We start from the raw sequence: 26,199 nt of genomic DNA, 5'->3' as shown, positions 1-26,199 counted from the left end.
CTACACTTGAAGTGGAAGTAGGCAGAATGTAAAGAGAGGAGTTGCTGGATACTTTTAAAGGCACTGAAAAATTCAAGTTAAAGTTATAGTTGAGAGTTAGTAGCCTCACTAGCCTATCTTGAGTAAGGGTCATGTCTCATTCATTTTTGTGTCTTCATGTCGCAACAGAGTTCTGCATTCAATATATTTGTAAATATATGAGTTCACAATTTTGATTTTCTGAAATGTCACGTGTGGGGACACTACCAGTTTTCAAATAAATACACCTTTTAAAGTGCAGTTATGTGCCAAATAACAAGGCTTCAGCCATGAATGGATCACATAAACTATGGTGATCCTATAAGAGTATATGACTGTACCTTTCTATGTTTAGATATGTTTAAGTACACAAATAGTTACCACTGTGTTATAATTGCCTACCGTATTCAGAATGGCAACATGCTGTACAGGTTTACAGCCTAAGAGCAATAGGCTACATCATATAGCCTGGGTGTGTAGTAGGCTATACTATCTAGGTTTGTGTTTAAATACACTCTACGATGTTCCCTTAGGGATGATTAACCTAAGGACACATTCCTAAGAACATATCCCCATCTTAAGTGAAGCACTACTGTAGTTGCTTTTGAAATGTGTGACCTATGGTGTATTAAGAGGAATATCGTGTGCCAAGAAGTGACGCTAAGCGTTTTACGTTACAACTGAGTTAAGCAAAATTTGGAAACTTGGTTTCGAGGTTAACTAATATATGTAAGATGACACACGTAGTATGTGACAGAGGTAAGAATTGAACCCAGGTCTACCTGACTCTTAATCACAAGACAAAAAGTCTTCTATTAATTCCGCAAAATCTGGCCAGCCGCTTCAAAGCGCAGCTTTAGGCAGTCCACACCTGGAATTTGGGGTCTGGTTTACCAAGAACAGCCAGTGTGTACACCCACTCCATCCTATCCAGGAACTGGAATCGAAAAGGTAAAACGTGGCTATTGCGCATGCTCACACCGCCCTTCCTTGCTCTCCCCTCCCTGACCCTAGATGCCACCGCAGCAACTTTCTGGGAGGATTTTGGAACGGCTCCCGCTAACTGTTAAGTCAAACCGGCGGAAATCCTTCCTTTCTGCGACGTGGACACCTTTCTCATTCTCGGGTCTTTCCAACCAGGATGCAGAAACCACGCGCCTCCGTTTCTCAGGGATTCAGGCCGTAGTTTGCCAGTTGTTAATATGGCCGCTGACAGGCCGGTCCCAAGCTGAGGCCTTTCATAGGCCAAGGTCGCATCCTGTCCCCGCCTATTTTGTCTCTCCTGGCTGCGTCCGCCCAGCTCTTCGCTACGCATGCGCAGCGGGAGCAGGCTGGGAGGTGGGACGGACTGAGTCTTCCGTGTGTCGCTGCCGCTGCCGCCTCAGCTTCAGCCTCGTTACTCCTGCGGTTCTGTGGCTGTGTTGCTGGCGTTAACGGCGCGAGGTGAAGGGAGGTGACGGAGCGTGCGCGCGCGCGCGGGGGTCCCCTCAGTCCCAGCAGTTCCCTTCGTGCGCGGGGGGCGGCGAGGGTCTTCACCAGTCGGGAGAGGCCCTTGACGGCGCCATGTCGGCGGGCAGTCCATGCCCAGCAGCAGCCGGAGGGGGCCCAGGGGGCGCCTCCTGCTCCGTGGGGGCCCCCGGCGGGGTATCCATGTTCCGGTGGCTGGAGGTGCTGGAGAAGGAGTTCGACAAGGCTTTTGTGGATGTGGATCTGCTCCTGGGCGAGATCGATCCAGACCAGGCGGACATCACTTATGAGGGGCGGCAGAAGATGACCAGCCTGAGCTCCTGCTTTGCACAGCTTTGCCACAAAGCCCAGTCTGTGTCTCAAATCAACCACAAGCTGGAGGTGAGCCGTGGGTGCTGGTCGCTATGGCATCCAACCCCAGGCTGCCCGGTGGCGTCAGATCCCATTTGACGCTCCAGTGAAACGACCCTAGAAAACTGCCCACCAGGGCTTCAAATGTGATGGGAGATTGCATGTCTGTGTGTGCGAAGGAAAGGAGTGAGGTGAGGGTGGGGGACAAAAAGGGCCCTAGACCGACGTGTGAGTTCCCGGAGTACTGTCGTCCACCTTCCTAGCATCTCTCTGAGGAGGAAACTAATTACATACACCAGCCTCCCTTGCACATGTTACATTAACAAACCTAGCAAAGATTCTCTGTCATGAAAATACCATAGGCCACCTTTTGACAATTGAGTTTTGCAGATCTACTTTCACATTGATAAACCGAGTTTGTATATGTTAAGACAGATACAGCCCTGATTATTTTCATTTTAATTATTCCAGGTCAGCGCCTATGATTGCATACAGAGACATGCATAAACTATTTAGGGGAATCTGATCAAAGCTCTTAGGAAAATTTCGTAGTGCATAACGATAGTATCATTGTCTCGGTTTACATCCATAGTTGGTCCTTAAATTACAGGCAGATAGCTCCAGAGACCTCCCTGCAATTATTGAAATTACTTCTGACATTGAGTTTTTATATGCTTGTACATTACTGTGTAATTTTCCAAAGTCTGGATTTATTTTTGAGAGAGTATAAAGAATCATTTGCTTTAATCTCTGATCCTGATTGTGGGTGAGGGTGGAGTGGCTGTGGTTCAAAAAAACAAAAAAAACTATCATATTGTGCAGAAAATTTAAAAAGGGCATTATTAAAATATTTAGAAATCAAGATAAATTAACATTATTGCATAAAGAGTACTTTCTAACTAGGCAATTTAAGAGAATGGGTCTTTTCAAAAAGTATAATAGATAAAAATGGGATAATCAGTGATGTGCAAAACTCTGAACATGCTTTCCTAAGAAATCATCATTACTCGTTGTCATTGAGAGTGCCCATTGTATCTATATCAATATGAATGTCAGATAAACATCCTCTCCTTGCCTAGTGGTCAGCATTCTTTCTCTCCTATTAGCCATGAAATATGTGGCATAATTAATCTTTGATTAACATAGATTTACATATCCAAGAATTGTGGCTCTTCTCCACTGCGAGAACTGTTAATTTCCTCTATCCTTTTTGAAAAGATTAGAAAGTGCTAATATGAAAGTAATCACTTCTTACTGTAGGTAAATGAAAACATCTCTCAATTTCTTTATTGGTAGTAATGTCCACAGCAAAGCTATTTTTCTCAGATAGTGAAATTGCATTTAATGTTTTCTGGAAATAGTACTTTAGCTTTATTTCATCTTATTTTATCTTATTATTTTTTTTAAAAAAAGAGATAGAGTGCTTTGTTGCCCAGGTTGGTCTTGAATTCCTGGCCTCAAGTGATCCTCCTGCCTCCGCCTCCCAAAGTGCTTTGATTACAGACATGAGCTACTGTGCCTGGCCATTAGTTCTCTAGCTTTAAACAACAAAGATCAAGAGTAGCTTTTACCACATGGTATAATTTGAATGTGTCCCCCAAATTTCATGTATGGGAAACTTAATCCCCAATGTGACAGTATTGAATCTCCAATGTGGGGCCTTTAAGAGGAGATTGGATCATGAGTACTCTGTTCTTATGAATGGATTAATCCACTTATAGATTGATTTGTTATTGGATTAATGGATGAATGAGTTATCATAGGAGTGTAGAACTGGTGGTTTATAAGAAGAGGAGGAGAGACCTGAGTAAGCATGTTAGCATGCTCAGCCTCCTTGCCATGTGACACCCTATGCTGCTTCCATACTCTGCACAGATCCCCTGCCAGCAAGAAGGCTCTCGATTTCTCGAGATCTGGCCCCTCGACCTTGGACTTCTCTGTCTCCATAACTGTAAGAAATAAATTCCTTTTCTTTATAAATTACCTAGTTTCTGGTATTCTGTTATAAGAGACAGAAAGTGGACTAAAACATCACGTGAGAAATTTCATATCATTTACAACTGCAGTATCAACTGGGCATTAACAACTTTTTAAAAAAGAAACAATATTTTATTTATTTTTAAAATGACCTAAGGAAACTTTAAACAGGGATTTTTTTTTTATGTCAGATATAAAAATAGAAATTGGGAGGAAGGATAATTTTCTGAGTAGGAGGTTGTGTTCCATTTTTTTTGTCTTTAAATATTTTAGATGAGTATTCAGAATTATAATAAATTACGCATATTCTTTTTTCAGAAATTAAAATCACACATTCTGACTTTATGTCCTGGTTTAGGAGGTTGCATTATTTCTCAAAATAAGAAATGCTAGCATATCACAGTGTGTGAGCATGTTTTTTAAACATGCTTGAAACTCTTGATTTAAAGATCTTAGGAAAATGGGGAGGGGAAAAATCCTAATGATTTTTGTTTGTTTGTTCATTTGTTTGTGTTTTTTCAGTTACAGTCGACTTATTTGTCGTTGATGTTAATTTGTACACGTTTAGCAGCTTCTGCCGTTTTCATGGAATCGATTGTGTGTTGCTGTGGAAAGAAGTTCATTGTCAGCAGTGCCTTTCAAAGTAGACTTGCTGCTGTTCCATCCACAGAATTTCAGTGGTTGCTCCATATATTGTTTGAAATCTTGAAACAGTTTCCATATTTTCTTGCCCCTTTTTACTTTTTAGTAAAAGGATTGAATTTGTTCTATTGTTTTAATTATATGGACATTAAGACATATTTGAGACCACTTAATGGTTTGATATGACAAACGTGACATTCAGTGGTTTCAGAGGTTAATACCTTAAATCATATTACTGTAATAAAATATTTTTATATAATGAAGAAACAGATACCTCCAATTTGGGTAATTTATAATGTAGTTAACATTAAACACTATATTATTAAAATATTAAATTTTGCTGCAAAAAAATCATAGGTTACTTTTTTACTTGAATAGGCTATTAAGGCTATTCTTTTTTATTTTTAATTGACATAATAATCGTACCTGTTTAGGGGGCACAGTGTGGTATTTGGATACACATAATCAATAATGATCAAATTAGGATAATTAGCATATCCATCACCTCACTCTTATTCATGTTAGAAACAATTCAGAACCTGCTCTTCTAGCTGTTTGAATATATACATTAAGCTACTATTAACTGTAATCATCTTACAGTGCTGTAGAATACTAGAACTTTTTCCTCCTATTCAGCTATAATTTTGTTACCCCAGGCTGTGGACCAGTAATGGTCTGTGGCTTCTTAGGAACTGGCTGAATAGCAGGAGGTGAGCAGTGGGCGAGAGAGCATTACAGCCTGAGCTCTGGCTCCTGTCAAATCAGTGGTGGCACTAGATTCTCATAGGAGCACAAATCCTGTTCCTGTTGTGAACTGCACATGTGAGGTATCTTGGTTGCCTACTTCTTATGAGAGTCTAATGTCTTTTGTTGAAACCATCCCCACGCTGCCCTGTGGAAAAATTGTCTTCCACAAAACTAGTCCCTGATGCCAAAAAGGTTGGCGACCGCTGTGTTAACCAACATCTTCCTACCCGCCTCACCCTTCCCAACTTATAGTAACCACTGTTCTATTCTCTACTTCTATGAGATCAACGAGATCAACTTTTTTTTTTCTTTTTTTGAGAGGGCCTCACTCTGTTACCCAGGCTGGAGTGCAGTGGTGCAATCATAGCTCACTGTGGCCTCCAACTGCCAGCTCAGTTGATCCTGCTGCTTCAGCCTCCCAAGTAGCTAGGACTACAGGCATGAGCTCCTAATTTTTCTTTCTTTCTTTTTTTTTTTTTGTAGAGATGGGGTTTTACTATGTTGCTTAGGCTGGTCTTGAACTCATGGGCTCAAGAGATCCTCCTGCCTCAACCTCTCAAAATGCTGGTATTACAGGTGTGGGCCACCATGCCTGGTAGATCAATTTTTTTAGCTTCTACATTTGAGTGAGAACATCCATTATATATCTTTCTGTGCCTTGCTTATTTTACTTAATGTCCTCCAAGCTCATCCATGTGGTCTTGAATGCAGGATTTCATTCTTTTTTATGGCTGAGTAGTATTCCTTTGTGTATATATACCACTTTTTTTTTTTTTAAATCTGTTCCTCTGTTGTGGAAATATAGGTTGCTTCCATATCTTGGCTATTGTGAATAGTGTTGCAATAAACATGGGAGTGCACATATTGTTCAACATACTGATTTTAGGGAGCATATATCCCTAGTGTATATGTTCTATTTTTTGTTTTTTGAGAACATAGGTTACATCTTAAAATTAAATACAAATGATATCCATGTGACTGCTTTTTGCCATAGCAATATTTGGGAAGAGTCATATCTGAGGAGAATGGAATAGCAGAGAATATCAGTATATTTTGAGGTGGTGCCATTTCAAATTGCTCACATCTCTCACACTTTCCACGTGCTTGTGAGTTTTTGCTGTTGTGAGCCACTTGATCATGGCTATGCTGGAATCACAGGCATTGATTGGAATAGTAGTAGCACTGTGGAAGGAAAAAAAAAGAAAAGAGACTTTTTATCTGAAGAATGTGCCCACTTTCACCACTTCTATTCAATGTAGTACTAGAAGTCCTAGCCAGAGCAATCAGACAAGAGAAAGAAATAAAGGACATCCAAATGGTTAAAGAGGAAGTCAGACTATTGCTGTTTGCTGATGACATGATAGTATACCTAGAAAACCCTAAGGATTCATCCATAAAGCTCCTAGAACTGGTAAATGAATTCAGCAAAGTTTCAGGATACAAAATTAATGTACACAAGTCAGTAGCCCTCCTATATACCAACACTGACCAAACTGAGAATCAAATCAAGAACTCAGCCACTTTTATAAGACCTACAAAAAAATTAAAATACTTTGGAATATACTTAACTGAGGAGGGAAAGACCTATACAAAGAAAACTATAAAACACTGCTGAAAGAAATCATAGGTGACACAAACAAATGGAAACACATCCCATGCTCATGAATGGGTAGAATCAATATTATGAAAATGACCATACCGCCAAAAGCAATCTACAAATGCAATGCAATTCCCATCAAAATACCACCATCATTCTTCACAGAACTAGAAAAAACAATCCTAAAATTCATATGGAACCAAAAAGAGCCCACATAGCCAAAGCAAGACTAAGCAAAAAAAACAAATCTGGAGGCGTTAGGTTACCCGACTTTATACTATAAGGCCAAAGTTACCAAAACAGCATGATAGTGGTATAAAAACAGACATACAGACAAATGAAACAGAATAGAGAACCCAGAAATAAAGCCAAATACTAACAGCCAACTGATCTTTGACAAAGCAAACAAAAACATAAAGTGAGGAAAGGACACCCTATTCAACAAATGGTGCTGGGACAATTGGCAAGCCACATGTAGAAAAATGAAACTGGATCCTCCTCTCTTACCATATATAAAAATCAACTCAAGATGGATCAAAGACTTAAATCTAAGACCTGAAAACATAAAAATTCTAGAAGATAACATTGGAAAAACCCTTTTAGATATTGGCTTAGGCAAAGACTTCATGACTAAGAACCCAAAAGCAAATACAACAAAAGCAAAGATAAATAGATGGGACTTAATTAAACTAAAAACTTTGTGCACAGCAAAAGAAATAATTAGCAGAGTAAACAGACAACCCACAGAATGGGAGAAAATCTTCACAATCTGTACATCTGACAAAGGACTAATATCCAGAATCTACAAGGAACTCAAACAAATCAAGAAAAAAACAAACAATCCCATCAAAAAAGAGGGCTAGGGACATGAATAGATGATTCTCTAAAGAAGGTATACAAATGGCCAACAAACATGAAAAAATGCTCAACATCACTAATGATCAGGGGAATGCAAATCAAAACTACAATGCAATACTACCTTACTCCTGCAAGAATGGCCATAATCAAAAAAATAAAAAAAAATAGATGTTGGCGTGGATGTGGTGAAAAGGGAACACTTTTACACTGTTGGTGGGAATGTAAACTAGTACAACCACTATGGAAAACAGTGTGGAGATTCCTCAAAGAACTAAAAGTAGATCTACCATTTGATCTAGCAACCCCACTCCTGGGTATTTACCCAGAGGAAAAGAAGTCATTATATGAAAAAGATACTTGCAAACACGTTTATACTAGCACAATTCACAATTGCAAAAATATGGAACCAGCCCAAATGCCCATCAATCAATGAGTGGATTAAAAAAATATGGTGTGTATATATACAGACACCATGGAATACTACTCAGCCATAAAAAGGAATGAAATAGTGGCACTTGCAGCAACCTGGGTGGAATTGATTGGAGACCATTATTCTAAATGAAGTAACTCAGGAATGGAAAACCAAATGTATGTTCTCACTCATACATGGGAGCTAAGCTAGGAGGATGCAAAGGCATGTGAATGATACAATGGACTTTGGGGATCTGGAGTAAAGGGTGGGAAGGGGATGAGGGATAAAAGACGACACATTGGATACAGTGTACACTGCTCAGGTGATGGGTGCACCAGAATCTCAGAAATCACCACTAAATAACTTATTCACGTAACCAAACACCACCTGTTCCCCAGAAACCTACTGAAAAAACAAAATGAAACAAAACAAAACCCAAACAAAACAAAACACAACTGAATTCCTTTCTATTGTGAGGCCCAGAGAGGCACTGGAATGAAACCGCAGTTATGGCACTCCCTTTTGACCTAATTATCTCTTGAAGCCACCTTCTATGTAGGATTTAGACTAACTGACGCCAAGTAGCCATAAAATACCGTATGCTGGACACCATAAGTCATACCTTATAGTGCAACAATGAATAGCCAGTCACTAATCAGTGATTGTAAACCAATGAGAATTCTTATCAAGCAACTTTGTATCTGCCTTGTTCCTTTTTCCCTTTAAAATCTGCTTGTAACTCAGGTGCCAGAGCACTCCCCAGGCATCTGGGAAATATGTGTTGGGTAGCTGTCCTCATTTTGGCTCAGGTAAACTAAAGTATATTTTGTGCCTCAGCCTTTTCCTTTTAGGTTTACAGTAGGAATAGTAATAGTAGCAGTAGTAGGTGTGTGGAATAGAATAAAGGTTGTGAACCAATACTTTAAAAAACTCACCTCTGCCTTGAAATAGCATTCTGCCTATTACTCCTTTTTTTAAGTAACAGCACAATACACCTGTCACATCCTCCTTTCCGTCAGCAATTGCTCCGTTAGTATCTCTTTGAAGTGATTTACTGTTCATAGCCATCAGCAGAGAAACTTTTAACTTTGATCTAGAGCCACATTGATAATGAACTGGTGATATGCTTGTCCCTTTGCTGCTTTAAGTCTGTCCTGTTTTTAAACAGGCTGTTTTGCAACATTGAAGCTGAAGTTTAATATTGATCCAGTATGCACTTATGAACACGAATTATGTGCCAGATGCTGTATTGGGCACTTGGGATACAATGGAGAGCAAAAAAGGGATGTAGTCATGGCTTTTATGGAGTTTGGATTATATTGGAGGAATTTGTTGGGAGAATAATCATGTAAATGGGAAATTGCAACTTTGATGAATACTGTGAAAGGTACATAAGAGTAAATGAGACCCTATTTTGGGATGTCAGAGAAGGCTTCCCTGAGGAAGTTATTGAGCTAAGACATAAAGGAATTATGTGTGAATAGGAATGAATGAAGCTAAGAGAAATAGGAATGCCATTCAGCATTGCAGTAGAGGGAATGGGAAGTGAAAAGCACCTGTGATGGGCAAGAGCATAGTGCATTTGAAGATTTGAAAGACAGTTGGTATGTGTTACAAGAGAAGAGGGCAAAAGAAGCAAGATGCAAGATAAGTTTGAACAGACAGGGAGGGACTATTTCTACATGACTTTATAGGCCATGCAAAAATATTTGGGGCTTTATCATAATCGTGGGAGGTCTTTTAAACCAGTTCGTAGCCTCAGATATGAAGTTAGAATAGTTCACTCTGGCTATGGTATGGAGAAAGTTGGGGAGAATGACATGAATGAATGCAGAAAATTGTTTAGAAGGTTTCTGTTTATGTGAGATTATGATAGTGTGGAGTAAGATAATAGAGGTAGGAGAAAGTATTCAGAACAAGCGAAACTGGAGAGGTAAAAATAAAAAAAATCTAGAGATGGATTGGAACAGAGGGATGAGGGAGTTCAGGATAAATACAAGTGACAATCTTGTGCAGCTGGTTGCCTGAATAGATAGATGAATGTGTTATATTATTAGCAATAACAATATTGCCAACATTTTATTTTGATCAATAACCGTGGGCCAACCTCTCTTCTGAGTCTTTTACATAGACTGATTCATCCAATTCTCACAACAGTCCTGTGAAACAGGTTTATTAGAATAGTTACTCTACCTTTACAGGGATTAAGTAAGAGGCCTGAGGCTACGGAGCTAGAGAAATCAGTCTCTGCACAAACACATTATTTATGTCTGATGGGGGATGGAGGAGGTGGAGAGAAAAGCAGACAGAAAGAGAGTGTGGCTGAATAGATAGCAAGAAGTAAGATTGTAGGGTACAAGGGAGATTTTGTTTTCATTTTGTTTTTAAATAAAAACAAATAAAACATAAGTCTATGAGAAGCATCTACTTGAGAGAAAAGCCAAATATAGGAAAAGAGTGGGGTAATTAATATTAGTAAGATTCTGTAATAACAGCTACTTAGAAGCGGGAGAGAATGAGAGCGGACAGTAGGAGGTTGTGGAAGTTTCTGTTTGATGGCTTTTTTTTTTCTGTAAAATAAGAGCCCAGGTCAGTTGCTGAAAGTAGGTGAGAGTAAGAGCATGAGGCTAGCAGAAGAGGTTTGAAATAGTTATGAAAGAGTGGGAGAGCCAGTTGGCCAGGGAAACAGGACTGCCAGGCATTGTTGAGGACTGGCTTGGGGTTAGTTACCATAAATTATGGTGCAACCGGTCTGTACTGTTGTGTGACTTTCTCTAGCAATGCATATCTGTTTAGGTACAGGCACGGTAATGAGAGTAATAACTAGGTTTATTCAATGTTATAGCAAAGGAGTTTGTTATACAGACAAGTGTGTTATTGAAGTGAAAGTGGTAGTGGGGCTGATGAAAAGGAGATAAATTGAAGACTAAGGAAGGAGAATTGACAGGATTTGATAATTATATAGATGCAGAAGATAAGAGAAAGAGTTAAGGATAACACCACATTTCTGTTTGGGAAATGATTGATCAGTATCTGTAGTGGGTTGAATCGTATCCCTCCAAAATTCATACCCACCCCCAAAACCTCAGGATGTGACCTTATTTAGAAAGAGGGTCGTTGCAGGTGTAATTATGTAAAGATGGAGGTAAGATTATAGTGGATTAGAGGGGGCCCTAAATCCAATGAAAGTGTGCTGATAGGAGACAGAAAAGGCCACACACAGACACAGAGAAGAAGGCTATGTGATGATAGAAGCAGAGATTGGAGTGATGTATCTACAAGCCAAGGGATGCCAGTGATTGCCAACAGCACCGAAAGCTAGGAGAGAGGCACAGGATCTCCAGAAAGAGCCAGCCCTGTCAATACCTTATTTCAAACTTGTGGCATCCTGAAATGTGAAAGAATAAACTTACGTTGTTTTAAGCCACCACGTTTGTGGTAATTTTTTTTTTTTTTTCGCAGAGTCTCACTCTGTTGCCCAGGCTGGAGCGCAGTGGCACAATCTCGGCTCAGTGCAACCTCTGCTTCCTAGGTTCAAGCAATTCTCCTGCCTCAGCCTCCCGAGTAGCTGGGATTACAGGCGCCAGCCAGCATGCCTGGCTAATTTTTATATTTTTAGTAGAGACAGGGTTTCACCATGTTGGCCAGGCTTGTCTCAAACTCCTGACTTCAAGTGATCCTCCCGCCTCGGCCTGCCAAAGTCTGGGATTACAGGCATGAGCCACCGTGCCCAGCCTTGTGCTAATTTTTTGTAACAGCCCTAGGAAGTTAACACATTACTGTTTACTGAAGTAAGGAATACAGGAAAAGGAGGAGCAGGTCTGGGAAAGATAATGAGATAAGATTAGGATATTCTGCATAATTAAGGTCCATATTCTTCTTGCATATTCCTAACATAGTCTCCTAATCATTATTCCCTCCAGACCATCCTTTTGTTGCCTGATCATTCTAGAGTGATTCATATTAATGGTTTGTATTTAAAAAGACAAACCTAATTCTGTCATTCTTCTTTCTGTATCTCTCTAAAATTCAAATTATTTGGCCGGGTGATCAGTGTGCCTGTCTGTCTCTCCTTATCTCTTATCACCCCTTCTTAGCTGCTTTTGCCTCAATAAAACTGGTCTATTTCTAGTTCTGTAAATAGGCCTTGCTCTTTTATGGCACCTGTACTTTCACATAGGCTTTGGTCGATAATGCCATCTCTGTACCCTTTTTCTACAGTATCAAACACACACTCATCTTTCAAGACTCCACTTACATCACTGTCTCAGTGAGGGCTTTCCTTACTCCACTCCTCTCTGCTCTTTATAGGCAGAGGCTGCCCTAAGCCCTTGAAGTTATTTGTACTGCTAGATTTGTTACATTGTACTATAATTAGCTGTTACCACATCTTTCTACCTCTAGAATGTAAGCTGTTTGAAGGTCAGAACCATGTTTTAGGGGAAATAGTTTGAACCATCAAATGCTTTGTGAAGCTGATTTAGAAGGTAGCATTATCTTTTTGTGAACTTATTTTGGTTTCTAGGAGCTTTTTGTTTGTTTTTTGTATTCTTTGCTTCCGTGCTCCCAAACCACATTGCTGAGTAATTCCTTTGGTATAGATATCAGATTGGTTTATATATGGATTACAGAATTGGTTATTTGGCCCCTTTTTAAAATTGGAAATTTGGGGCCGGGTGCAGTGGCTCACGCCTGTAATCCCAGCACTTTGGGAGACCGAGGTGGGCAGATCACCTGAGTTCAGGAGTTCGAGATCAGCCTGGCTAACATGGTGAAACCCCATTTCTACTAAATATACAAAATTAGCTGGGTGTGGTGGTGCATGCCTGTAATCCCAGCTACTCGGGAGGCTGAGGCAGGAGAATCACTTGAACCTGGGAGGTGGAGGTTGCATTGAGCTGGGATCATGCCACTGCACTCCAGCCTGGGCAACGGAGTGAGACTCCTTCTCCAAAAAAAAAAAAATTTGGAACGGATGTGTTAAATACTAGCCATTTTGATCTAGTTATTCCCTATTTCACCTGTCAGGTGTTTTCATATCTCACCTTTCCCTTTCCACTCCCTGTATTAGCAGATCTCCATTCAAAGCTCAGAGAACTTCTTTCTGACTACCTCCCCTTACATCTTTTTGAATTGGTACATCACATGTCTTTCAAATAGTGCTTACCACACTTTGCATCACAATTAGAAATGTAATCTTTTTATCTTTTTTTTTTTTTTTGCGACAGGGTCCCACTCTGTTGCCCAGGCTGGAGTGTAGTGACATGATCATGACTTACTGCAGCCTCGACCTTCCGGGCTTAAGTGATCCTCTGACCTCAGCCTCCTGAGTAGCTGGGACTACAGCCATATACCACCACGCCCAGCTAATTCTTTGTAATTTTTGTAGAGACAGGGTCTCACTATGTTGCCCAGGCTGGTCTCGATCTCCTAAGCTCAAGCAATCCACCCGCCTTGGGCTCCCAAAGTGCTGGGATTAAGGTGTGAGCCACCATGCCCAGTCTGGAAATACATTCTTATCTTTTCCTAATAGAGAACTTCTAGAATCCATGTCTTATTCATCTTTTTGTCCCCAGATTGTAGTACACAGTGAGTACTCAATGTTTATTTGAATGAATGAATTTTTTGAAACACATCTGGTGTTCTGCTATAAATCTTCAAAGATTACCCACAATCATTCTGTAATATAAACTTCATGAGAGCTAGGATGGCATCTGTCTTGTTGACTCTATATTCATGTATACAGTGCCTGCTCCATTGCTGAAAGACTGATCTTCAGGTTCATTTATTCCCCTGGTATGTAATTCACAAACATATAATTTGTGAGTTAATATTTCATGGTATCTTATTTTGGGAAAAAATTGAAACTGATTGGAAATAACTTTAAACATCATTAAATAAGAATATTGAGTATGGATTTAGTACTTGTGATATTCCTAAAATATTGAGTAGGTTGATTCTCTTCCCCACCCCATCTCCAGTTTGATCATGGAGCAACTGAGTGCTTTGAAATTAAAATGGAAACATTTTTTATTGATTGGATCTTCATTTGAGGTTTACGGCAAATTACTTGTCAGATTTATCAACTGGTTTCCATTTCACATCCCCCAACCCAGTTCATTCATGTTGTCTCTCATATTACATATAGCTGCCTTTTAAAAAAAAACATTAGGGCTGGGCAAAGTGGCTCACGCCTGTAATCCCAGCACTTTGGGAGGCTGAGGTGGGCGTTATCACCTGAGGTCAAGAGTTCGAGACCAGCCTGACCAACATGGTGAAACCCTGTCTCTACTAAAAATAAAATATTTGCCAGGAATGGTGGTACATGCCTGTAATCCCAGCTCCTGGGGAGGCTGAGGCAGGAGAATCACTTGAACCCGGGAGGTGGAGGTTGCAGTGAGCCGAGATTGCACCGTTGCACTCCAGCCTGGGCAACAAGAGCGAAACTCCATCTCAAAAAAATAAATAAATAAAAAATAAGAAAACATAAATTCATCAATTGCTTTTTGAATAAAATTCAAACTCTTAATTTTGGCAGACAGGCTCTGCATGTTCTGACATTTGGGTATCCCTCCTATGATGTATCTTACCATTCTTTCCTCTTACTCTATATCAAGCTTGTCTAACCCGCAGCCTGTGGGCTGCATGTGGCCCAGAACAGCTTTGAGTGCAGCCCAACACAAATTCGTACACTTTCTTAAAACATTATGAGATTTTTTTTTGCGTGATTTGTTTTTTCTTTTTAATTTTAGCTCACAGCTATCATTAGTGTTAGTGTATTTTGTGTGTGGCCCAAGACAATTCTCCCATTGTGGCCCAGGGAAGCCAAAAGATTGCCTACCCCTACTCTATATGGTGTAGCCACATGAGCCTTTTTTCAGAAGGTCTAAGTTAAGGTCCTCAAACTTTTTGGTTTCTGGACCCCTTTGCATTCTTACAAATTTTGAGAACCCCAAAGAGCTCTTTTTTTATTTTTTTAAATGTGGGTTATATGTATAAATATATAAAAATATAAAATATAAAAAAAGTATAAATGTAGAATTTATTGTATTAGAAATTAAACTGAGAAAACTTTATTACATCATTTAAAAATAACTACAATAAACTCATTACATGTTAATATAAGTGATTTTAAATTAAAACGTAATTATATTTTCTAAAACCAAAAAATGTTTTAGAAGAATAGCATTATTTTATATTTTTTCACACCTTTAAATTCCTGGCTTAACAGACGGTAACTCAGGCCTGTAATCCTAGCACTTTGGGAGGCTGAGGCGGGCAGATCACTTGAGGTCAGTTCAAAACCAGTCTGGCCAACATGGTGAAACCCCATCTCTACTAAAAATACAAAAATTAGCTGGGCATGGTGGCGGGCAATGGTAATCCCAGCTACTCAGGAGGCTGAGGCAGGAGAATCTCTTGAACCTGGGAAGTGGAGGTTGCAGTGAGCCAAGATCATGCCACTGCACTCCAGCCTGGCCTGGGTGACAAGAGTGAGACAATGTCTCAAAAAAAAAAGTTTGCTGAGACCTCCCCAGCCATGCTTCCTGTACAGCTTGTGGAACCATGAGGCATTTAAACCTCTTTTGTTTATAATTATAATATTTATAAATTACCCAGTCCCAGGTATTTCTTTATAGCAGTGAAGACTAATACAGAGGCCAAGGTGAGAGCATCACTTTAGACTAGGAGTTCAAGACTAGCCTGAGCAACATAGTGAGACCTATTTTTAAATAAATACAAAAAATACAAAAAAATTTAAAAATGACCATGTGCTCATGTAGTCCTAGCTACCCAGGAGGCTGAGGTGGGAGGATTATTTCTACTCAGGAGTTCCAAGGCCCCAGTGAGCTGTGATCATGCCACTGCAGCCCAGCGTGGACAACACAGTGAGACCTTGTCTCAAAAAAAAAAAACTAAAACAAAACATCAACAGTGACAAAAACTACAAGTGCATAGCAGTAAAGACTACAATGACTACTGATGGAGTTTGGTGCCACCGCATTGACTTGTACTAAAATCCCAACATTTTACTCATCGTTACTTTTGTACCTTCAGTATGTCAACATAGTGAAAAAGACAAATAATGTTTTATTATAATGAAAATAGTTTTGACCTTTCAGATCCCCTGAAAACGTCCCATAGACCTTGGGACCTGCTGCTTTAGTAATAATCAAAACTCTTCCCAGAAGAATAGCCATACACTCCCACTCTGCTAATTCTTTTAGTTTCTTTCATACAGCTCATTACAATTTGTAATATATATATATATATATAACTGTTTGGGGGGTTGGTTTTTTTAAGAAACGGGGGTTTTGCTGTGTTGCCCAGACTGGCCTCAAGCTCTGGGCTCAAGTGATCCTCCTGTCTTAGCTTCTCTAGTAGTTATATATGCCTGGTTTACTGGCTTTTTAATGACCATGGTGAAGTTACCTAACCTCTCTGTACTTCAGTTGTCGTATCTGGATAAAAAGTGCATCTCTCAGAGTATATTATGAGGATTACATTTGCTTGTCTAGACTGTAGAATGTTATTTTTTGGGGGAGAACTAATGGCAGATGAACTTAGTGGTCATTATGGTTGGATAGAAAAAAAATAGAGTGAACAGATACAGCTTTCTCACAGAACTTTCATAGACCAGATGACTGCTTCAAGAGATGACTCGAAGTATGGAGGAGTATTATTTCCTATCTTGAGGGATGGCAGAGATTTTCAATTTGACCTTTGAATATATTTTCTGTTTGGTCATAGTCTTGTGTTTTAGAGTAAGACTCATTAGATTCTGTGATTTTGACCACCTCAGGCACATAGAAGAAAGAAAAAATAGAGGGAGATTTTTTATAATAAAGTGAATGAGTTAAATTAAATGATATTTTGAAGGTGTACAAGAAAAGGAATGGATCAAAATGGCTTTCATTAGTTACATTTTCTTCTTGACTTTTGTCACAAGAGAAAAGATCTTATGAAGAATGGTTCTGCCTCTGTTGTCTGTCAGGTAGCTTAGGATCTTTTATGTAAGAATCTCTGTTCCTAGCACTTTGGGAGGCTGAGGCGGGCAGATCACGAGGTCAGGAGATCGATACCATTCTGGCTAACACAGTGAAACCCCTTCTCTACTAAAAATATAAAGAATTAGCCGGGTGTGGTGGTGGGCACTTGTAGTCCCAGCTAACTCGGGAGGCTGAGGCAGGAGAATGGCGTGAACCTGGGAGGTGGAGCTCGCAGTGAGCCGAGATCACGCCACTGCACTCCAGCTTGGGTGACACAGCGAGACTCCATCTCAAAAAAAAAAAAGAAAAAGAATCTCTGTGATGCATTCTTTTAAAAGTTTAGTTCCAGGAAGAAAGACAGTTTTGCCGGATAAAATGGAATTGCTTCCTCTGAGAAAAGGGGATTTATATAATCTGTAAAGATTCTCTTATTAATTAGAAGCTCAATTTACTATATTAAACTTAATATAGTATTCAATAACTAATACATTAGTATTTTTTATAGTGTTATCTTGCCATCTCTATATGATTTTTATTTTTTACATTTTTGTTTTCTTGACTATATGAGGTTTAAAGCCTTTTCAAAAGTAGATGGATGTCTATGATAAATTTGGGATATTGGCACTAAATGGTATAATTGCTAGAGATTTAAATTCCAATCTGTACTTTCATCCTAAATTACATTTTAAAACATAAAGAGAATACAGATATTTAAAAGGTGAAGTGATTACTTTTTGTACACATACTTTAAAACAAAAGGTGTAGAAGGACTTATGTGACATAATATTTACATCTTTATCAGCAGCTTTTTGTGCTATAGTTCATTATAGTTAAATTGCCATGTGGAGTCAACTATTTTCTTTGTAATTCCTAAACAACTTGGGGAATGTGTGCTTTGTTTGCTTGCATATCTGTACCTGCATCTGTTCCTGTTTGCATGCCTGCAGGTGTGTCTGTGTATTCATACCTGTGTATGCTCATGAGTACCAGTGCCTGTCTTTGTGCATGTGTATGGGTATGGGGTGTGTGTATGGGGTTCAGAATCTCCTGTTTAGTTAAAGCTTTGTCTAGTTCTGATATTTGGGGAATATGCTCTCATTTGGAGCTCATGGACTACATCTTCCCCATTTTTTCTATTATTGCCAGAATTACAAAGGATGTCAGGAGGAGGTCTGAGTTTTAATACCATGCAATTTGTAATTTGGGGCATCTCACATAATCGCTTAGGTTTCAGTTTCTTCATGTGTAAAATAAAGATGTTTTAGGTTGTTAGCTTGGACCTTCTAAAACTTTATCAAAAGAGCTCTATGGCATGCTAAAAGTTATGATTGAGCTGCATCCAATTTTCCTGCTGTGCAACTTGATGTTCACAAATTTCTTGGCTTAGTTTGCTCCTCCTTCAAAACATGAGGCTTTTGAGGGGTGCTTAAGGTAAAATAATTGGAGTATTTATCCATAAGACAGTTGAAAAAATAAGAACCTGCTTATATTTAAAATGAAAATTGTGCAGTTGTTGTGTATTCTTAGAAAATAATATAGGTAGAGGATTAAAGTTTAGGCAAGTGGATTAAAAGGAAACTGTGAATAAAAAAATTACTTTGATTTTGGTGCCTGGCCTCCAGAGAGTGAAGGAGGCTTAGAATTAAGTTGATCACCAGTAGCCAGTGTTTTAACCAGTTATGCCTCTTGTGTTAATTTGTTTTTGTGTCACTATAAAGAAATATCAAATGGGGATAATTTATAAAAATTTTAATTCACTCACAGTTCTGCAGGCTGTACAGGCAGCATGATGCCAGCATCTTCTGGTGAGGTCCTCAGTGAGCCAACAGTCAGTGAAAGGTGAAGGCGGGAGCAGATGGATCACATGCAAGAAAAGAAGCAAGAGTAAGGTGGGGGAGGTCACAGACTTTCCAACAACCAGATCTTATATGAACTGAGTGAGAATTCAGTTACCACCAAGGGGATGGTGCTAAACCATTCATGAGGAATTTGCCCCATGATCCATCCAGTCACTTCTCACCAGGCCCCATCTCTAACATTGGGAATCATATTTCAACATGAGATTTGGAGGGGACAGGCATCCAAACCATATCACCTGTGTAGTGAAGCCTCCATAAAAACCTAAAAGGACAGGGTTAGGAAAGCTTCTGGATAGATGAACACATGGAAGTTCATGGAGGCTGGTGCCCCCAGGGAAGGCATGGAGGCTCTGTGTCCCTTACCCCAGTCCTTATCCTGTGCATCGCTTTATCAGTATCCTTTGTAACATCCTTCATAATAAAATGGTAAATGTGCTTCCATGAGTTCTGTGAGCTGCTGCAGCAAACTAATTGAACCTAAAAAGGGAAATGTAGGAACCCCAACTTAAAGCCATTCAGTCAGAAGTTCTGGAAGCATAGGCTTGCAACTAGTGTCTGAAAAGAATGGGGCAGTCTTGTGGGACAGAGCCCTCAGTCTGTGGGATCTGACAGTATCTCCAGGTAGATAGTGTCAAAATTGAATTGGAGGACACCCAACTGATGTCTGCTGCAAAATTGATTGCTTGTTTGTTGGTGGGGTGAAATCCCCCACATTCGGTCACAGAAGTTTCTGTGATGATTATTGTGGAATGAGAGAATAGGAAAAACACTTTGAGGTTGTGGTTGTTTTCCCACTCATCCAAAGAAACCTTTCTGATAAATCTATTCCCGGGAATGAGGTGAAATCATTGGAGTAGCTTTGATTAAAGTCTGGTACTGAGCATAGAATATATTTAATAGCAGAACGAAGACTATTGGAGTTAAAGATGATGGAATAATATTGAATGCTATATGCGCTGCAATATAGATTTTGTTTTCAATTCTCAAAATGGGAGAAGAGTATTCTGAAAATGTGAAATAAGCTTGATGATCGCTCATAGTTATTAGCTGGAAATAGAAGGATAACACTTTGTTAAATGTTTGAGAAGAGTGAGGGAAGTGAGATGTTAACTAGCTAATTTCATGAGTGCTCATGAAGGGATAATACCTTAAAGATAATACCTTAAAATACAGTCAAAAGAGGAAATTAGGATATGAAGTCACAGTAGTCATTAGAACAAAGATACAGAGCTTCCAGAAGATTTAAAAAAGGTACATTTTAAAAGCCACCAGAGACAGCAATGAAGACTTTACATGTGTGTTATGTTATATACAAATATAACATGACAAATAGGATGAAAGGCTAAAAATAAAAGATCAGACAAAATTATACTGAGTAAATTGCAAATAAAATGAAACCAGGAGTTGCAAACTTGATAACAGATGAGGTAGAACTCATGCCAAAAAAGCATTTACTGTTGGGGAGGAAACTATTAACATAATGAGCTGCATTAAAATTAAGCACTCTGTTCACTGAAATACACATTTATAAAGTGAAAAGAAGCCACAGGATGGAAGAAGGTATTTGTAACTCATACCCAATAAAGGAGTTCATATTGATGCAGGATATTTTCTTGACCCCTTCATGGTACTCACGACAGGGGTGCCCTATTTACTCAGCCCACCCTGCTCAACTCCTGGCAGGAGGGAGCACACGAGCAAACAAGTGTGAGAACTGGCTGGCCACTTTGGCACTGGCAGGAGCAAACTTGGTTCACTTGGGTCCGCTGCACTCCACCCCTCATGGGAGGGAGTGTGTAGGCAAGCAGGTGTAGGAACTGGCTAGCTGCTTTAGTACCTGCAGGAGCAAACTCCATGCAGGCCCTTTGGCAGCATCCAGGTCCGGGTGCCTGCGATCCCAAGGCTCCAGAGGGCATGTTACAAGGTTCTCTTAGCTCTGCTGGACAGAAGTGTATTATCAGCTCACTGCACCTTTTGCCTTTTGTGGGGCAGCTGCCCTCCACCAGTAAGGGCAGAGGGCCAGTGTGATAGCCTTTTTGGGTACCTGCACTTGGTGGGTCCCGAATTCTTGTCTGGTGCCCAAGAAGAATGAGGTAATATGAATTCATGCTGAGAGCCACTTTCATTCACTCAATAAAATTCTCTGCATTGACCATCCTTCATCCATGAATTGAAGGATGGTGAATGCAGAGAATTTTATGGAGTGATGAAAGTGGCTCTCAGCAGAGAGGGGAGCTGGAAAGGGGATGGGAAGGGCATGTCGCTCTCCCCTGAAGTCAAGTTGCCTCTCTCCGATGTCCAGCTACCATCTCTGAAGTCACGCTGCCTGTGCCCGAAGTCCAGCTGCTTCTCATCTCTACTGGCTGAGTCTTGTGTGTGTGTGTGTGTGTGTGTGTGTGTGTAGGGAGGGAGGCAGAGGGAGGGAGGGAGAGAGTGAGAGAGAGAGAGAACTTACAAAACAGTAAGAAAAATATGGACAACTCTAGAAAAATAGGCAAGAGACTAACACAGGTACTTCACAAAAGAGGGTATTCAAATGGTCAGTAAACATATGAAAAGGCAGTTAAACCTTATTAGCAATGAGGAAATTTTAATTAAAACCACAACAAAATACCACTGCATCCCTACCAGAATTGCTAAAATGAAAAATACTGACAATGCCAAGTGAAGGCAAGGATATGAAGCTCTCAGAGTTCTTATACATGGTGGGTATGTCAGTTGCTACAATCACTTGGAAAAGTGTTTGACCTCTTCTCCTGAAGTCTCACATACATACTCTGTAACCCAGAAGCTTCCCTCCTAGATATATACTCAAGAGAAATACATGCAATATGTATCAAAAGATAGATTCATAGCAACATCATTTTAATGTCAAAAATTCAAAACAACACAATGCCCATCCAAAGTAGAATGAAATAGAATGAGAAGTAGAATTAAGTTGAGGGAAAGTAGAATGAATGAAAAATAGTAATGTCATATATTTATTTAGTGAATACAGTATTACTGAAAATGAAGTGCAGCTATGCAAAACAAGCTATGAACAAATCTTATAAGCATACTCAAACATTCAAAAACTGGCAAAACTATTTATGGTGTTAGAAGTCAGTGTATACTCTGATGGTTACCTTTGTGGATGAAGGTGGAGGTAGTGATTGGAGGGGTCAAAAGAAGGATCCTGGGGAACTAGCACTGCCCTTTTTTTTTTTCGAGATCTGAGTGATAGTTAAATAGGTATTTTTTGTAATGTGTTACTTGTGTACTTCCCTGATATAAGTTTATATATGAATTAAAAAGTTATTAAAAATAAGGAATGAAGAAGCTTTATTAATAGGAAGTGATCTCCAGGAAGTAAAAAAGCAAGAGGCAGCCCACTATTTATATTATGCCACGTCTTGGTTAATTTATAGCATGCTACTTCTTTTCTTCTACCTCTTGGGCCATCCCAGTCCTTGATACTCTGTTCTCCCTGTAACTCATGGTATGAATTCACATCTCTGTGCTCCTAGTGTTAATCCAGATCCCACCTTTTCACTTATTTATTTTCTTTATTTCCTACATTCTGTGGAATATTTCCTGTTGATTATATCATGGTTGACACAAAATCAGCATGCCTAAAACTTAAATTTATCTTTTTCTCTCTCTCATGTCTGTATAAGCTGTCATCCTAATCTTACTATTTCCATCAATGGCTTCATTATTCTCAAAACTTGAAATACTTGCATTATTCTTGACCTAATCTTCCATTGCACATCCACTGTACTAGACCACAGTGTAACTAAGTATTGCTAACAATTTCTTTTCAGCATTGTAAAATCCTTTATTTTCATTTACAAAGTTACCATGATAACATGTCATTTGATAAGCTACAAATAGGATGTTGCTACTGTGTCCTTGTCTTCACTTCCTTAGTAATGTTGCTAAAATGCCATTGAGAGAAAATGCTTCAAAATTACATAGTAACTATGGTTGTACAACTTCATGAATATACTAAAAACCACTATATTATATATTTTAAAAGTGAATTTTATGATGCTAAATTATATCTCAATAAAGGTGTTATTAAAAATAAAAACAAAAAAATGTCACTTAGGGCATAGAATGATTTCCTATTAGAGTGAATATCAGTTTTAGTTTATCATCCAAAGCCATTCATTGTGTTCAGCTTCATTTCTCCTATTGGGTCATATCCAGTCTGTCAGTATACCATCCCTTGAGGTAGTTTAGTCTCCTCAATAATAACATTTTCCTATTCTAATAAGTTCTTTTGTATATAAGATTAATAATCTTATGAGAATAGTCAAAGCCATGGATATTATCACTGTTTTAAACTGAGGAAACTTGAAACAGAATGTTTTATCTAGAATCACAGGGCTAGTATTAGACTTTATTTCAACTTTACAGATACTTAAATTTGAGCATCTTTTATGCACTAAGCACTGGTTGGTGCAATTGGGATATAGAGACATATTCCAATTATCTGATTCCTATCTATACTCAGAGAGGCTTCTAGTCTCTCTGCCACTTTGCCTTTGCTAGTCCTCCCATGTCGGTATTTCATTACTGCTTCTATTTTGTCCATGTTGTTGTTTTCCTTCAAAGCCCTTCTAAACTCACTTTCAATATGAATCTTTTTCTTATTTCCTTTCTTTAAGCCTTCCTTTAGTTTGAATTCCTTGGGACTGGGTCAGTTCTCTCTCTATATATAACTTGCCACATTATTTTTGTTGGTCCACATGTGTATTTATTAGCCCAGTTGATATGAAAACTTGTCAAGGGCATAAATTATGATCTATGATTTTTAAAAATATTATCCACAATTTTTTTTCTCATTGTGCTGGCATAGTTCTGGGCCCTTAGATGCTTAGCAAAATTATGTTGAGTTGAATAGGAAACAAAGGCATGTCTTGATCTTTAATCTACTGGCTAGCTGGGAAAACCAAAAACACAAGGGACACATCCTGTGCACAGTTGTAAAACAATATATCAATTGTGCAAAAATGAAAACTTCAAACTGAATTGGTAAGTGGTCCTGATGAGTTGCTCTGCTATGCTAAAGCTGAAGATTACAGTTAACTCTGATCTTTAGGCTTACCATAGTCTCAGAAGTTGATACCTTAGCACCTAAAATAACTTTACTAGATAATGATTGGGATGATTTGGGCTAGTATTCGTTGGATTGAAGACAGAACACAACTCACTTACTGACATCTTCTCTAATACTGTTAATGTTAGTGATCCACCGCAGCACACATTGTCTCTACCACATGGTGAACCACCTCATAGTTTTGTGTTTTCATAAGCTTTGAAGATAAAGGTGAAACAGTAAAAAGGTTTCTTAAAGTAAGCAAAGTAAAATGGAAGTAGCATTCTGTATTATTAGAAGATACAGCTTATAGTAGATTTCTCTTGCTACCGAAATATCTGACTTATACTATTGATTTTCTGTCAGTTTAGATGGATGTCTTGTATCTTAGATAATATTATTCTAATGTTTATGTATTTATTTCAAAGGTAGTCTCTCTGTTGTCATTCTTGAATAACAATTATTAGTCAAAAGAAAGAGATAATTAAGCATCTTTAATTTCTTCTGTTGTTTTCTTTATAAGGCACAGTTGGTGGATCTGAAATCTGAACTGACAGAAACCCAAGCAGAGAAAGTTGTTTTGGAGAAAGAAGTACATGATCAACTTTTACAGCTGCACTCTATTCAGCTTCAGCTTCATGCTAAAACTGGTCAAAGTGTTGACTCTGGTACCATTAAGGCAAAATTGGTAAGTAGTTTAGAGAGTGACATGCCCTTGCATGTATTTTACAGGGTGTAGAGGACAATTTTGAACGAGACTTTTAAATTATAAAATATATGTGCTTATTGTGGGAAATTTAGAAAATATAAGAAATATAAAGTTTATGATCATTATGGTAATCTACAATCTCATCACCTATAGATAACCAGTGATATCAACAATCAACTGATAGAATTTTCCTATTTAAAATATATGTATAAATATGTTTAAAAGATGCTTGTGATTATAACATATAAGATTTTTTTTTTGCCCTACTGTATCAGTTGGATTAAATTCAGTTGTATATAACAGAAATCCCAAGTAACATTGGGATTATTCTTGAATAGTGCTTATTTTTCTCTGAAATGAAATCTGAGACCGGCAGTCTAGAGTTGATAACGGCAGCTCCACAGATATTAGAGATCCAGATTCCTTCCATCACTGTGCTTTGCCATTTTTAGCTCATGGTTTCCATCCTTAGGATTTTTTCATGTCTGCATTTCAGTCAGGAAGAAGGATTAATCTAAGGAAAGGGCAAAAAGATGCTTCTCCATTGTGTTAGCCTTCTTTAAAGAACTTATTATTAAATCTTTCTCAGTAATTTTTGCCAGCATTTCATTGACCATCCCCAGCTGCATGTCAGTCTCCTATTGGCCATATGGCCACTTCCAGTAAAACCGGAGTCTGTTAATAAGGAAGAAGTAAGAAATGGAATTGGGTACCAACCAGTAGCACATTCTTTTCTTTTGCTCTTAATATATTGTAAGCATTTTTCCTGCCACTGTGTACCACATATGTTTTGAGTGTGTAAGAGATAGCAGATATTTTGTTCCTATATGGGACACAGCAATAAATAAGACAGCTATTGCTTGGCAGAGGCAGGACATGAAATGATGTTGATGATATAATGAGAGTAATACATTTATAAGTTTTACTTGTTTACAGTTAATTTCATTTGGTTAATTAGTTCCTAGTACTGATGTGTTAAAATTCATGAAAATAATTTTAAGTTAAACTCTTAAGTTTTCAAAGTCTGTGAATCTGTGTTAGAAGGGTTTTATTTAACTGAAATAAAAGCTCATAACTGCTTCTTCGAGCTATTTGACATTAACATTCAGAAACAATCTAAATTTTCTCTAGAAAAGAATTTACCTGAAGTTTTAATATTAGAATTTGAAAGAGTATGATGAAAAGAACACTGTACCAGTTATGTTGACTAATTTTGATAAAACAAAAAATTTTAATCTAATGCTATTACAGTTACTATTGTTTATAGATTGCAAATATATTTGTTCTAATGAACTTTACCCAAATGATATTCAACATGTGGGATTTTTCCTTATAATGATTATACCACTAAATAAAATCATTTGTTTGATCTTTTTCTAATTATAAAACTTTTTTCTTATATCTGAAGTCTGGCCCCTCTGTGGAGGAGCTGGTAAGTATATTGTTTCTGTTTTGCTTTAATATGTCACGCTGAAGTGTTCTTAGTGTT

General features: G+C 38.5%; 1 protein-coding gene across 2 annotated transcripts in view; it reads left to right on the top strand.

Annotated features, from left to right (window-relative positions):
• The first annotated feature begins 1,338 nt into the window (after positions 1 to 1,338).
• The window catches only part of GOPC (golgi associated PDZ and coiled-coil motif containing), a 42,376-nt gene continuing 17,515 nt past the window's right edge, over positions 1,339 to 26,199 (top strand). The window contains exons 1-3 of one of the 2 annotated variants that reach the window (XM_032157691.2): positions 1,339 to 1,866; positions 24,525 to 24,689; positions 26,119 to 26,142. In XM_032157691.2, the coding sequence (XP_032013582.1) occupies positions 1,582 to 1,866; positions 24,525 to 24,689; positions 26,119 to 26,142 (474 nt within the window). In that variant the 5' untranslated portion in view covers positions 1,339 to 1,581. The remainder of the gene's footprint in view (positions 1,867 to 24,524; positions 24,690 to 26,118; positions 26,143 to 26,199) is intronic. The other variant, XM_032157699.2, reaches the window with a different exon arrangement.

This window comes from Hylobates moloch, unplaced genomic scaffold (assembly GCF_009828535.3).
Source record: "Hylobates moloch isolate HMO894 unplaced genomic scaffold, HMol_V3 SCAFFOLD_2, whole genome shotgun sequence".
NCBI lineage: Eukaryota > Metazoa > Chordata > Mammalia > Primates > Hylobatidae > Hylobates > Hylobates moloch.
Note: the sequence above shows the minus strand (reverse complement) of the source record. Positions and strands in the feature narration are given on the sequence as shown.